At 33.8% G+C, this 12399-nt stretch overlaps 1 protein-coding gene across 2 annotated transcripts in view; it reads right to left on the reverse strand.

The window, feature by feature from the left end:
- The window catches only part of INVS (inversin), a 93729-nt gene that overhangs the window by 34422 nt on the left and 46908 nt on the right, over positions 1-12399 (reverse strand). The window contains exons 1-4 of one of the 2 annotated variants that reach the window (XM_014938480.1): positions 11907-12035; positions 8974-9154; positions 5724-5833; positions 1334-1505 (exon numbers count right to left, since the gene is read on the reverse strand). In XM_014938480.1, the coding sequence (XP_014793966.1) occupies positions 1334-1505; positions 5724-5833; positions 8974-9154; positions 11907-11909 (466 nt within the window). In that variant the 5' untranslated portion in view covers positions 11910-12035. Of the gene's footprint in view, positions 1-1333; positions 1506-5723; positions 5834-8973; positions 9155-11906; positions 12036-12399 lie in introns of those variants that run through there. The other variant, XM_014938479.1, reaches the window with a different exon arrangement.

A 12399-nucleotide genomic window follows, 5' to 3' on the forward strand; every position in this document is an offset into this window, starting at 1 on the left:
TTTCAAGTCCTAAACCACACAGCCCTGACATTGCATTTATTTACCATTTCTATGTAACTGAAAGTGTGATCTGAAAAGAGAAAAGCTGTTAAACATATCTTTTTTTTCTTGGCTGGGACAGATCTACGCTGCAAGTTCCCTGAATCTAAGCACGTAGCTTAAGCTAGTTTGTGTGTGTGTGAAGTCAAAAGATAATGCTGAAGCACATCTTAAAACAAATACTTTATAATTTATATATATAAACAACCATTGCAATATACATTCTTGTTTGTTTAAAATAACATAGTTTTCTTTTCAGGAGAAATGCCCTCTGCTGTATTATTTATGTGTGCTCTATCAGCTATCATTTTACTACTTATTATACCTAGATAGACATTTTTGCACTTAACTTCTAAATTTGTGACCTGGCTGTGACTGGCACAGGGTAGTTCATGACCTCTTTCCACACAGGTTCCCTCTGCTACCAAACCCCCTCCAATTTATGCCCAATATATCCACATTCTCCTCTATTTTTATTCAGATGTCATCAGCACACTATACAGCTGCACTACTTTTACCTGTTTTTCCAACACTGCTGAATACACATACCCTTCAACACCTGTCTCTCTATCAGACTGTTATGATATTTTTGCTGAAAGTACTACATAGGTACAATATTTTTACCACAGATTCTTGTAATTTTTATTTAAAGGAGATAAATTCACAGTTGCTATAGGAAATTTGGAACTTCATGACTTGCATGCTTGAATTCTGAAACACTGTTGCTTATCTATCTTCACTTTAGGCAGATGATGGGATGACAAACTTGGGAGTTATCAACTTTAACCTCTTGTTTAGACAACAGAAATGCAATAGCTCTAGTCTTTATTACAATATCTTTACAAACAACTATGATTTTCATGTTGATAAGTTAGACACTTCGCTGGTTAGTTTGGTCTATATTGTAAAATATTTCTTTACTGACAATTTCTTTTAACAGGCATTTTCAGGGAGGGCTTTTTATGCAATTGTATTTCATTTTATTCTTCAAAATACAGAACAGCTCTTCCTTTCCCAGGATTACAGATCCAACTAAATAGCAGCATAGCAGTACATTTCTTCTTCTGACTGTTTCAAATGAACTGGTCTAATCTGTGCAGAAAAGATTTGTTTCTTTCCTACAATAGGGCAAAGAAGCAACTCACACACATAATTAAACTAATGCAGAAATATTTTCAGGATAAATCCTTTCTTTCCAGGAAAAGATTAGTAAAGCTTCTAACAATGTTTTTTATTTGGTGGAAAACACAATAACTGGAAACATCCAGCAGCTCTTTATTGTAAAGCACCTTACCTGTGCCAGCATATTTGTCTGTCATATTGATATCAATATCCAGTTTTAAAGTCAGCATAGTCCTAATGACGTCATCACTGCCTTTGCCAGCTGCCCACATGAAGGATGTTCTTCCTTCGAGATCCGAGTCATCTTTTACAGAAGGATGTTTCAGAAATACTTCAACTGTTTCCTGAAAAGACGTATTATTGAAATTAACATTGAAAGGAGTCTGTAACAAGAAGAAACTATTGTCTCATTTAGCTGTTTATGAAGCAAATCAGCTTCATTTTTCCTTTTTTATATTTAGAGTAACAGCTCAACAGGAGCACCTTATTTTCTGCTATGCCCTTTTCCTCAATGTTCATAGCACATCATTAGCTAAAATTATGTTCTTTCAGAATATTATCCTGACATATTGTTTGCTTCAATTCTAAATATGACTGCAAATGCAAATATTTTAGTTTGCTAAACTCCATTAATGTGACTATTAAAAAAAGGAAATCAACTTTTGAAGCAACATAGACATATTTCCTAGTATTTAATGTTATCAACAAGTTACTAAAATATTATAAATCAAAAAAGAAAAGAAAGAAGAAATTAAGAAGAAGAAGAAAAGAAGAAATTAAGAAATCTTTACAGCCAAGTCCAGGCTTTCCATTGCAACTGTTACATTAAAATCTCTACTTAAATCAAAGCAAAAAGAATTATTTCTTCAAATGCTGTGTTTGTGTTCAGCGCTCAAACAACACATCCAACTTGTTTAACCTGCTGATAAATTCTTAATAAGCCACACAGGAAAGAAAGGGAGAGGAAATCACGACTGTAGGAAAAAAAACTAGGTGAAGATTTTCCCTTTTCTATCTAATCTCTTACATAAGCTGTGTATTTAACAGCTGGTAACACCTTTTAAGAGCCACTGACAGGCTAGCCAATACCAATAAAAAAAAAAAAAAACAACAAAAAAGGGGGTTGCATTATTTTATTTTGGTTTTATATTTTAGTATTAACACTATTTTATCCTTTCCCCTGTGTGACCCCAAAATAGCTCTGTCAATGCTCTGGTTAGAATGATAATTCCTTGGCTACAAGGAATCAAATGCTTATAATCACAAAGGTGTTGAAATGTCTATGTCCTATCCATTGGTTTGGATATTTTTGACCACTACTTATTATTTCATCCCTCCAAAAACATAGGAAACTTCTCATTTAGCTTATGTTAATGTGATCTAAGTTCCTAACAGCTTTGTGAATTTGGGTCCATATCTGAATTATCAGTTTATTGTAAAATGGTCCAGCCAGAAATAATAAGGAGTGGAAGCATTAAGCCTTCCACACAAACCAGCATGTGTTTATAGCTTTGTGTACTCACACTGACCACCACTACACCTCAGATACAAATGGCTACTCATTAGGCCAGCAACTCAGCACCCTACCAGTGCTCTGCACTGCTTGAAATCCTGCAAAGTGAAAAGCAGTATGAAGGCTGGACCTTTTCAACACTAAGGCACACAATCCTACAAACATAAATAAGTAATTTTATTTTCCATTAAGTACTAGCAAAGCAACCTTTCTTTCAGCAGCTCTTTTTTTCTAGCGTTTATAATGGAAAAAGAGGAAGAAAATACCACACTGTTATTTTCCAAACTGAAGTTATCACAACTTGAAAGTAAAATGAAATTAAATTAGAACAGGATGATTAAGAAATCAGAAAATAAAATTATTGATCACTTAAATTCTACATGTATTTTGTCATGAAAAAATGCATGTATTTTATCTCTATTTAAAAAGTGGAGAAAAATAAATAACAAAGCTGAAAAACAACAGTAGAGAAACAAACCTTGATCATTTCATTCTGTGCTACCAAGAAAATGAAAAATACTATTATTTTTAAGTGTTCAAAAATCATACATGGGTATCCATATTTCATTTACTAGATCATTTTATACAAGTATGTGAAAGAGAAGGACACCTCCAGAAAAATTCAGAAAAAAAATAAAATGCATTTCGTTCTGCATTCTGCATACTAAAATCAATGCTAATAGAGCATCTGCCTTCACACGTGAAGTTCAAATATTTAAAAAGGATATTTATTTGGACCTTCTGCAGGATACATAAGCCATCTAAATTTCAGGCAACCTATCTGGGCGGCTATTAGGTAACTTCCTCTAAAACTTTTCCTTCTATAATAAGAGGGGATAAGTTAGTCTTAGAGAACAAATGCTTCACCTAAATCAAGTGCCAGCTAAGTCTCTTCAGTCTTTAAAAAACAAAAACTCATATTAGAACAAGTATCCCGCAGAAAAACAAAGAACAAGATACTGAGTTAAGTAAAACTGAAAGCAACGCAAATATTTATAATAAACACAAAAGAACATACTTTCTCCTTCTTGTCTGGAGCTAAGAAATATCTCATTTTAGCTAAGAAACATACCACATCTATCCAGACTTGGACAGTCTGAACAGAACAACAAGGTGGCTCTCAAGCCATAAATATATAGATGCTACTGCCAAAACAAACACGGATGTGTCTCCACTCAGTTGTCTGATTATGTACATGGAATGCAGTGGTAGGAATTTCTCAAGGATTTGTATGGGATAGAGAAAAAATGCAAATAGTGGTGCTCAGAAACAACTAGAGTGGTAAAAAAAAAAAGGAGCTCCAGACATCATTTCGGCATGCATAAACAGTGGCTCTTGGATACATCACCAATTAAAAGAGACTTGCAGATCTGAATGAGATTCTCCTGTTTGATTCTTCATATAAGATGGGAAACAGTACATTCATTGTAAGTACACAAAATTACAAAAGGATGTCTGATTCCATCACCAACTCTATTTCCCCATAAAAACCTAAACGATATCAGAGTATGGCTGGCTGGTGGGATCAAAAGGCAGCAGTATAATGAAGATATTTCATACAACTGAATCAAGCCCAGAGAAAGAAAGTCAGTATGAAAAAATCATTTTTTAGGAATGTATCAATACAGAAAAAAAAAAAAGATAAAAGCATGTGGAGATAATCACCAGATTGTAAATAAAAACATTCTATCTTTCCCATGAGTCTGACTCAAACTAGAAAGAAAGGCTTTTACAACACATGTATTACAGGCGTGTGAGTCAAACTCAAATTGTACATACCACATAATGGACAACAATCAGCATCAATAAAAAATTCTCTAAAAAGGTGTAAATTATACACAGAGATATGCTCCAATAGAAGTCTGAATTTAAAAAATATCTTCATGGTTTTACTAAGGCCACCCCCAAAAAGCCCCAGTAAACCCCACTAAAAACTCAGTCTCACGAGGAAACATGGTGACAGCTGTGGTATTAATATACATTGGTCAGTTCCCTCGTTCAGTAGTACTTCTGGATTTGTTAACTTGAATGGTTCTCAAGAGCATTAACATTTTGCTTGGTTTATGAAAATTAACATGTGGGTAGGCAAGAAAGACACAAATTAGTATCTCTGTTGAGAAAATGCTGCAATATATGCTACATAACTACATTAGTCACTAAATAACCTTTTTTGTAAAGGGAGGTTATGAATAATACAACTGAAGAGAACTTAGATGGGAGCTCCCAGCTTACTATGCATGGCATAATTCAACTATGAGAGACAAAGCAGCAGGAAAAAAGCCTTCTTAAGTTGCAGTGCTTGAGAACTACTTCTATATTAACATCTGAGAACTACTTCTATAATAACGTCTATCGTAAGTAATCATTAAACTGCTGAGTTTTATATTTAGCTCTACTGTATCTGATATTGTTCTGGAAAAAAAAAACCTATTCTACCAAAATACAAGGATCAGGCTGTCCAAGAAACCAATTTTCTCTGTTTTCTGAATTTAAAAAATATTTTTAAAATATTAAAAACTTTTAAAAATACAGTGTTCGTGGAGAATTGTGACAAAAGGTACTCACTCTGTATCCATGTTTTATGAGACAATGGCTTATTCATAATAGCAAATATTAATAAGTTAATCATCTTGAAGGCAAAGACTGGTTTGACTGGTACTGAAGCAGCTGTGCAAATACTCATACAGGTGATCTTACTCTAAGTACCTTGTAACTGCTTAGATTTTGCCATAATGAGCCTTAAAACACAAAAGCACTGTAAAATAGTAGGTGCTGTTCTGCTTTCTATTGAAATACCTAAATGACTAGTGTGTGTCCTAATACAAACATATAGATCAAAGGGCTTGTCTTTGTACAGAAATTTAATTTTTAAAATCTATTTTTAATAGATTAAAATTAACCACATTTAAGTCACTTAACATTGGAAAACTCTGAATTAAGCTTGTGCAAACAACACTGTACTATTTTAAAAACAACTGAAATGCTTTGTTACATAATAAATATTTCAGCATAATATGTTTACCTCACATTTAGGGTATGTGCTACTTACAGCAAAGTTGCTCTGTGCTGCATAATGTAGGGGTGTTGCACCTTGACTATCAGATGGGATAGTTCCAAACTTATTTCTTTCCAATAAGAGATGGACAATCTGAGCATGACCTGAAAAAAAGAATATAATAAAATCAGATATGTATCAAATCTTAAGGTTAAACACTTCCCTATTAAAAAAGGAAGGAAAAAGACCCCAAACCCTAGATGGAAATGAACAGACTTGAATAAATAACAATGTGTTTGTGTTGTAGCCATTATAGTCTAAACGTAGGAGGGAAACACAAGACTTGCTATTTGAACTATTAAGCCCGGCATGCACCTCCTTTCCAATTGTGTTCCAGTTCCACATTCTGTATCCTCTTTTTTGAGGGGCATCATGAATCAGAATGACCTATGAATTGGAAGAATATGTGGAAAGACTTTCTATTTCTTTTAAAAGAAATCACTAGAGCATTGCCCTAAACAAACAAACCAGCAGTAGCTGGTCAGACAACTGCAATATTAACATTACAATGAATGAGTTGAATATTTCCAGAAAAAGCTTCTTATAATTCAGCTTGAGATGCTGCATAAATCACAAAAAAATACTCTGAGTTTACAGAAGAAATCTCCCAGCATCTTATGTGTGGGGAAAACAACCAATTTTGCACCTTCTTACTTTTGAACGGTTGACCTGAACTACTTTGGAATAAATGAAAAAGAGCTGGTAAACCTTTCTACTAACAGAAGACTTTTTTAAAAATGAAAACACTGACAATTACAGAATGAAGCTGAGTAACAGTTGTGGACTATAGCTTTTAAAAACCTAAGAGATGGAGGACTAGGCAAGCCTTCTTTTGTGGAATGGCACTTTGAGACTTTACTAGAAAAGAGAGAAAATGGTAAACTTGGGTCAAAAAGGATGTGGGGATTATTTTTTTTCCAGGTGCTTTAGGGCGTACAGGAAGGCTCCCCTTTCCTTTCAGCCACTAAGACAAGTCTGGACTCAGAACATCACAACATTCTGTCCCTTCCTACCAGAAAACACTAAAAAGAAGAGATATAATGTTGCTGTGGTCTTCCCATCTCAAGACCGTAAGAAGTGAATTGAGGTGCACCAAAAAAAGTAGGTTCTGAGTGCAATCCTAGCAGAAAAAACATAGGAGTACTCCTGGAAAAAAATATTGCCTGACCTTTCAGGACACTCAACTAGATCAAGAGTAACTGAACTCTGTAATCAGGACAGTAGGGTCACCTATATTATCTATGAGAAAGAAGGCTTGAGGGAGTTAAAAATAATCTTGGGTGCAACAGTAAATAAATTGGTGCAAAAATGAATCTCATTTGGCATTAATGTAAACATTAAAACTCGGTTCTTGAGGTCACAAACTGTCATTTCTGTAGTAGTTTTATTGAGATGTAATTTGGATGCAACTTTTATCTACACAAAAGAAAAGGTAACAGGAGCAAAAATGCCCTAAGATGCAGTCACATGCAGCCCATCACCTTTAACAGAATATTTACCGCTGTATCCATGCACTATGTCAACCCTTTTAATAACAATTTAGACTCTTTGAGAATTATATACAACATACAGTATCTAACTTAAAAACAAAACCCTAAAAATTAATCATGATTTACCAAGCAGTTCCCCTTGGGCATATGCCACCTAGAGACCTCATCAAGCTCACAACGGACTCTGGAGGTCTTGGCACATCTTCCCCCTTTATTCCACATTGATTAGACAATCCATTTTTCCAACAAACAAAACTTCTCTCTTAAATACAATCAATTTCAAAGCACGATAAATTTTGCTTCTTGGACAGAACCAAGTGATAATGACTATTTCTTTGGAAGGCTGATCCTATGACACTTAAATTGTTTCACAACTTCTTTGTGAAAATTCAATATCCCTACTTGAATGCAAATGCAAATCTGAGGACACTCTTTTTTCTTTTTTTTCCTTTTTTTTTTTTTTTTAAATAAACATAATCAAACTACACGTATATTGTCACTGGAGTCGCAGTAACTTGCTCCAGTGAACAATCTGATTCTTTTATTGGCATTCTTTGTCTGCAGTGTCCCAAAGGGTTGTGGGGATGAAGCCTGTTAAAAGCAGGGAGAGAATATTTTAAGATTCTTTCTTTTTACCCAGTACATGGCGTTTATTTTTTCCTCCTGCACATAGGAGAATGGAAAATAGGAGGTCAATTTTCTCCCTCATATTACTGTTGTGCCTGTCATTTTATGAATTGCATTTCCCTATATTTAGACTATTTATTTTTTAATCAGGTTTTTCCCGTTTTGCAAAGATCCAGTTTTATAACCCGTAAAACCAAACTGTGCTGAATTCATACATGCAAATTTATGATTTACAGAGCTCTGAGTCTCAGGATAGCAATCGGAACAGAAAAAAACCTTCATCTGAATAAAACTTCTTGTCAGGTCTGATTAGATTATAATATTGAATCTGATGAAGAGCTTGTACTAGGAGTAGAAGTGTCAGCTCTGCCATATTCTTGTTGTTCACTTGTGCTGGAATTATCAGATTATTTGTGGTTTCTTTTAAGTCCTTCCCTTTTAAGGAACCCCTTTAAGTCACTTGCCTATTTTGTGAGGTGTAGTTCAGTAATAGACTATATAATCCACAAATCCACATAAGGGGGCACATGTAAACTGCAATACTTCACAATAAGCTGAAAGTGAACAAATGAGTGATGATGCCACTGTCAATCCCTCCACGTTGTGGAGCACTCACTTCCCTCAGGCACCTAACAAATCCATCTTGCATATGGAACAAATGAGGGCGTTAGCATCAACCAATATATTAAATATTAGTAAAGTTTTCTAATTTTTTCAGATAAAAAATAAATACAAACAGAAGTTCTGCTGTTTTCTTCATGCATCCAATGGATTGTCTTGCATACACGCTAGACACCACTGCTCTAGAGTAGTAGGGTTGGTTTTTTTACCATATGAACAAAGCTACATATACAAGAACATCTCAATATGCTCTAATTGTTCTTAAATCATGAGCATACATAGCCTGCTGAAGTAATAATGCATTTTACAAAGCTCTGGAGATTCCAAAGCTAAAAAAACCTGTCTACATGCAAACTTACAATCCTGGTCTAGCAGAAACTATTATTGTTTGAAGAGATTGTTTGAAGCTAACATAATGCCAGGCTGGAATTAAATAAAAGATGGAGACAAATACTAAACATCACAGTTAATTAATTACTAAATGACTTGAGCATTGTCCACTTTACCAAGTAATGCTGCCCAGTGAAGGGGAGTTCGAAATAAGTTGTCATAAGATGTCACATTGCAGCCTTCGTAGGAGGTCAGGACATCAACAACTGCTACGTTCCCATCAGCAACAGCAAAATGAAGGGGAGTTCGTCCTTCGTAGTCTTGCCAGTTAAGCAGAGATTCTGTAGGTGCAGCTTCCTTTAAAAAAAACCAATAAATACTAAATTAAAAAAATGTTGAAGAGAAAAACTATATACTCTTTACAGATTTTTTTTTTGAGTCTTATAATAAGAAGATAGACTGTCCTTGTTCAGTAGAATATAGCTCTAGAACCAAACACTTTAGTTACAGTATAGGCTATTTTCAAGTATTTGTTATGGAAATTTTTCTCATAGTTACTTAAGTATACTCTATAAAGTACTTAAGTAGAAGACCTAATTTTCAGTACACACCCTGTAGTTTTACAAGTCTGCTGTGGAAAGTGGCTCTTACACAGATCTTTAAAAGACTAACTCAGCTCTTGAGAAAGTAAATTGATCTTCTTACTTGATTTTCTAAGTTGAACACGACATACAGATCCTTGTATTTTTCTCCTTGGACACTCCCCTTTTTGCACAAGTTAATCTTACGGCTTTCATTCTTATACTTTTCTAGCATTTTAAAACCACATGACTATCAGGATGTTTCTAAAGGAGATGTGAAGGTATCTAGCTGACAAGATAGAAGTTAGAGAGTACATCTAATAAATGCATCTACTAATAAATATAAAAATAATCTTTCAAAGCATTGTTATTAATAATTTGATCACATAACATAGGCATTACTAGATATAACTTGACTTCTCATCACGTTTTCTTAAAAAACATGCTAAACTACTTTCACATAAGGCTCCTAGCTATACAGTTTTGTATTATGATAATTTCCTTTCTCATCAACTGTTTTCTAGATAGATTTGTCTTCATGACTTTCTTAGGCAAAAGAAGAGAACGGGTACAAATGAACGTCATCTTAGCACTGCAGAGATCTCCAAATGGCAAATATCATAAAGCCCCATGAAATATAAACTTTAAAATTCACTTTCCTGAAAAAAGGGGTACCACTAAAGAAAACGATAAATAATAAAACAAGAGAAACTCAGGATGCAGGACACTAAACGTCTAGAGCAGAAACAGAATGTCAAAACAAGAGTTCAAATAAACTATAGGGACTACATCTGCTTTTTTATGTCCAAGAGATTCAGAGCAATTCACTGAAGTCATGGGAAGCCTGTGCAAGAGGAAAAAGGAATGCAGTCCTTAGATTTTTAACTTCCAACATTAGAGCGGATTTTAACCCATGATAACTGAGAAAAGCAATCCTCCTGAAAATACAGAGCCACACTATATATTAAAATACACTCATTAGAGAGGAGGGTAAGATTGAGATCAGTGCAGCTTATTAACAGCTAAAGCAAGTTCCTTTCCTCACTAATTGTAATTTTTCCTACTGACTTCACTAGGTACACAAATAGGCCATAAATCACTTGCATTCGCATTCTTTGAAATGCAGTAACTATTACATCAAAAACCAACATCTAACATTAAGAACGATAATTCAAGAAGCAGAAAGTCAGGTTTTTCAGAGTTATGGATTCTATCCAAATATTAATTTACCAAAGTTGTACATTTTATATGTTCTATTTAATAGATAAAAAAAATAAATACATTTAGAATTATATTTAACCATGTTTCCTAAGAGCAATCTGGCTAAATTAATACTGCTGTAGTAACTTCAACTCTGCAATGCCCTGATTCTTTGTTTCTTACTGACTTACTTTCTAACAGTGTTGGCTTAAACATCCTAATATTTGATTAATATAAGTCTTCTAAATTTAAACATTACATACTTCACATACTGTTTATAAATCCTAATTAAGTTGCCTGTCTCACATATTAAAAAACTGCATCAGGATTTTATATATCAGTAGTGTTAGCCATGTTTTGCTAGAGAAAAAAATTAACATACTTTAAACATACTGTAGTTCATCACTATATCTAGTCACTAGTACAATAACAGATAACCTATTAAAAACACAAAAAATGATAAATGTGACTCAACTAAAAATACAATCAAAGTTAACATTGTTACACGCACAAACCACATTAATCAAAGCATGAAAAGCACATTTTAAAATAGGCATTCAAAAGCATTTATTTGAGCCATTACAGTGAAAAGTGAAGTTTTATGTTCTTCGTTAGCTTTATTAGTTCTCAAGGGAAAGCTAATGATAATATGCTTACTTTTTGTCTATTCAAAGAGCTCAGCAGGGGGAGTACAGAGCCCACTGCAAAAATTCAGAAGCGATCTTTGCAAGAATCACTTTTAAGAATGACTAAAAATGAATGATGATATGCACAGAAGTTATTACTGAATTACTCCACCAGAAGAAAACCTGTTTGTACAAAATGGACAAATAAGAAAACAAATGCTTCTTCACTTTACCTATAATTTATTGATGTAATCTGGAAAGCTAATTTCCAACCCTTCTAAAAGCACAGCAATATATTAAATAAATGATTCCTAAAATTATTATTTAAAAGTCACTGATGTTCCCCAGAACATATCCCCATAATCAAAAGTGTTACTTTTGCAAAATGGTAAAGAATCTTTCAATGACAAAACCACTACTTATATTCTAGTTTAAAAGTACTCACGTGTTTTGAAATTTTTTGCCACTTAAATTAGTTTAATTTTTTAGGCCTCTTTCTGCCCACATACAAGAGTATAATTTCTTTGGGTTTCAAGTAGTTTTGGCATGAAACAAGCTATAATTAAACTGCCATACTATATTAATATTTTAAGCACAATCCACAGAAGAAACAGAAGCTACACATTTTTCTGCAGTAATTAGAACAATGGAATTGTAGGCAATAATGGGAAGTGTTGTATAAGTAAATGTCATGTCTCTTACCATGAAGAATAAATAAAGAGAAGAAATACAAAATAGACAGAGTACTAAGCAGTTGCTTCCATCATATTAATGGAACCTTATTCTGTTCTCCTTAAATCTTCCCAACGTTTTTCATGTAACCAAGCACTGCTGAATCTGGAAAGGTGGAAAAGGAAGTTGACCATGAGAGGATCTCCAGATTAGAGTTTCTCTCTATTTCACGTTTACTTTGTAAATATGTCATGAGTTCCATTTTTGCTGTATTTCACAGATTTCAATATTAGATATAACCAGTATTACCTATAACTGCTACAAACCTACTGCAAACCTACTTCAGCATTCAGTTGAGCTTTTTTCATTATCATTTAATTTGATAACCCCAATGGGCTAAATACTATACAAACATCAAACAGAAAGATTACCCCTTAATTTTATGAATTTATACACAGGAGACAACAAATGGACACATCCAGATGGCAGAGCATGGAAAAACAAGAATAGTATTTTCCAGTAT

This window comes from Calidris pugnax, unplaced genomic scaffold, assembly GCF_001431845.1.
Source record: "Calidris pugnax isolate Ruff unplaced genomic scaffold, ASM143184v1 scaffold13, whole genome shotgun sequence".
NCBI lineage: Eukaryota > Metazoa > Chordata > Aves > Charadriiformes > Scolopacidae > Calidris > Calidris pugnax.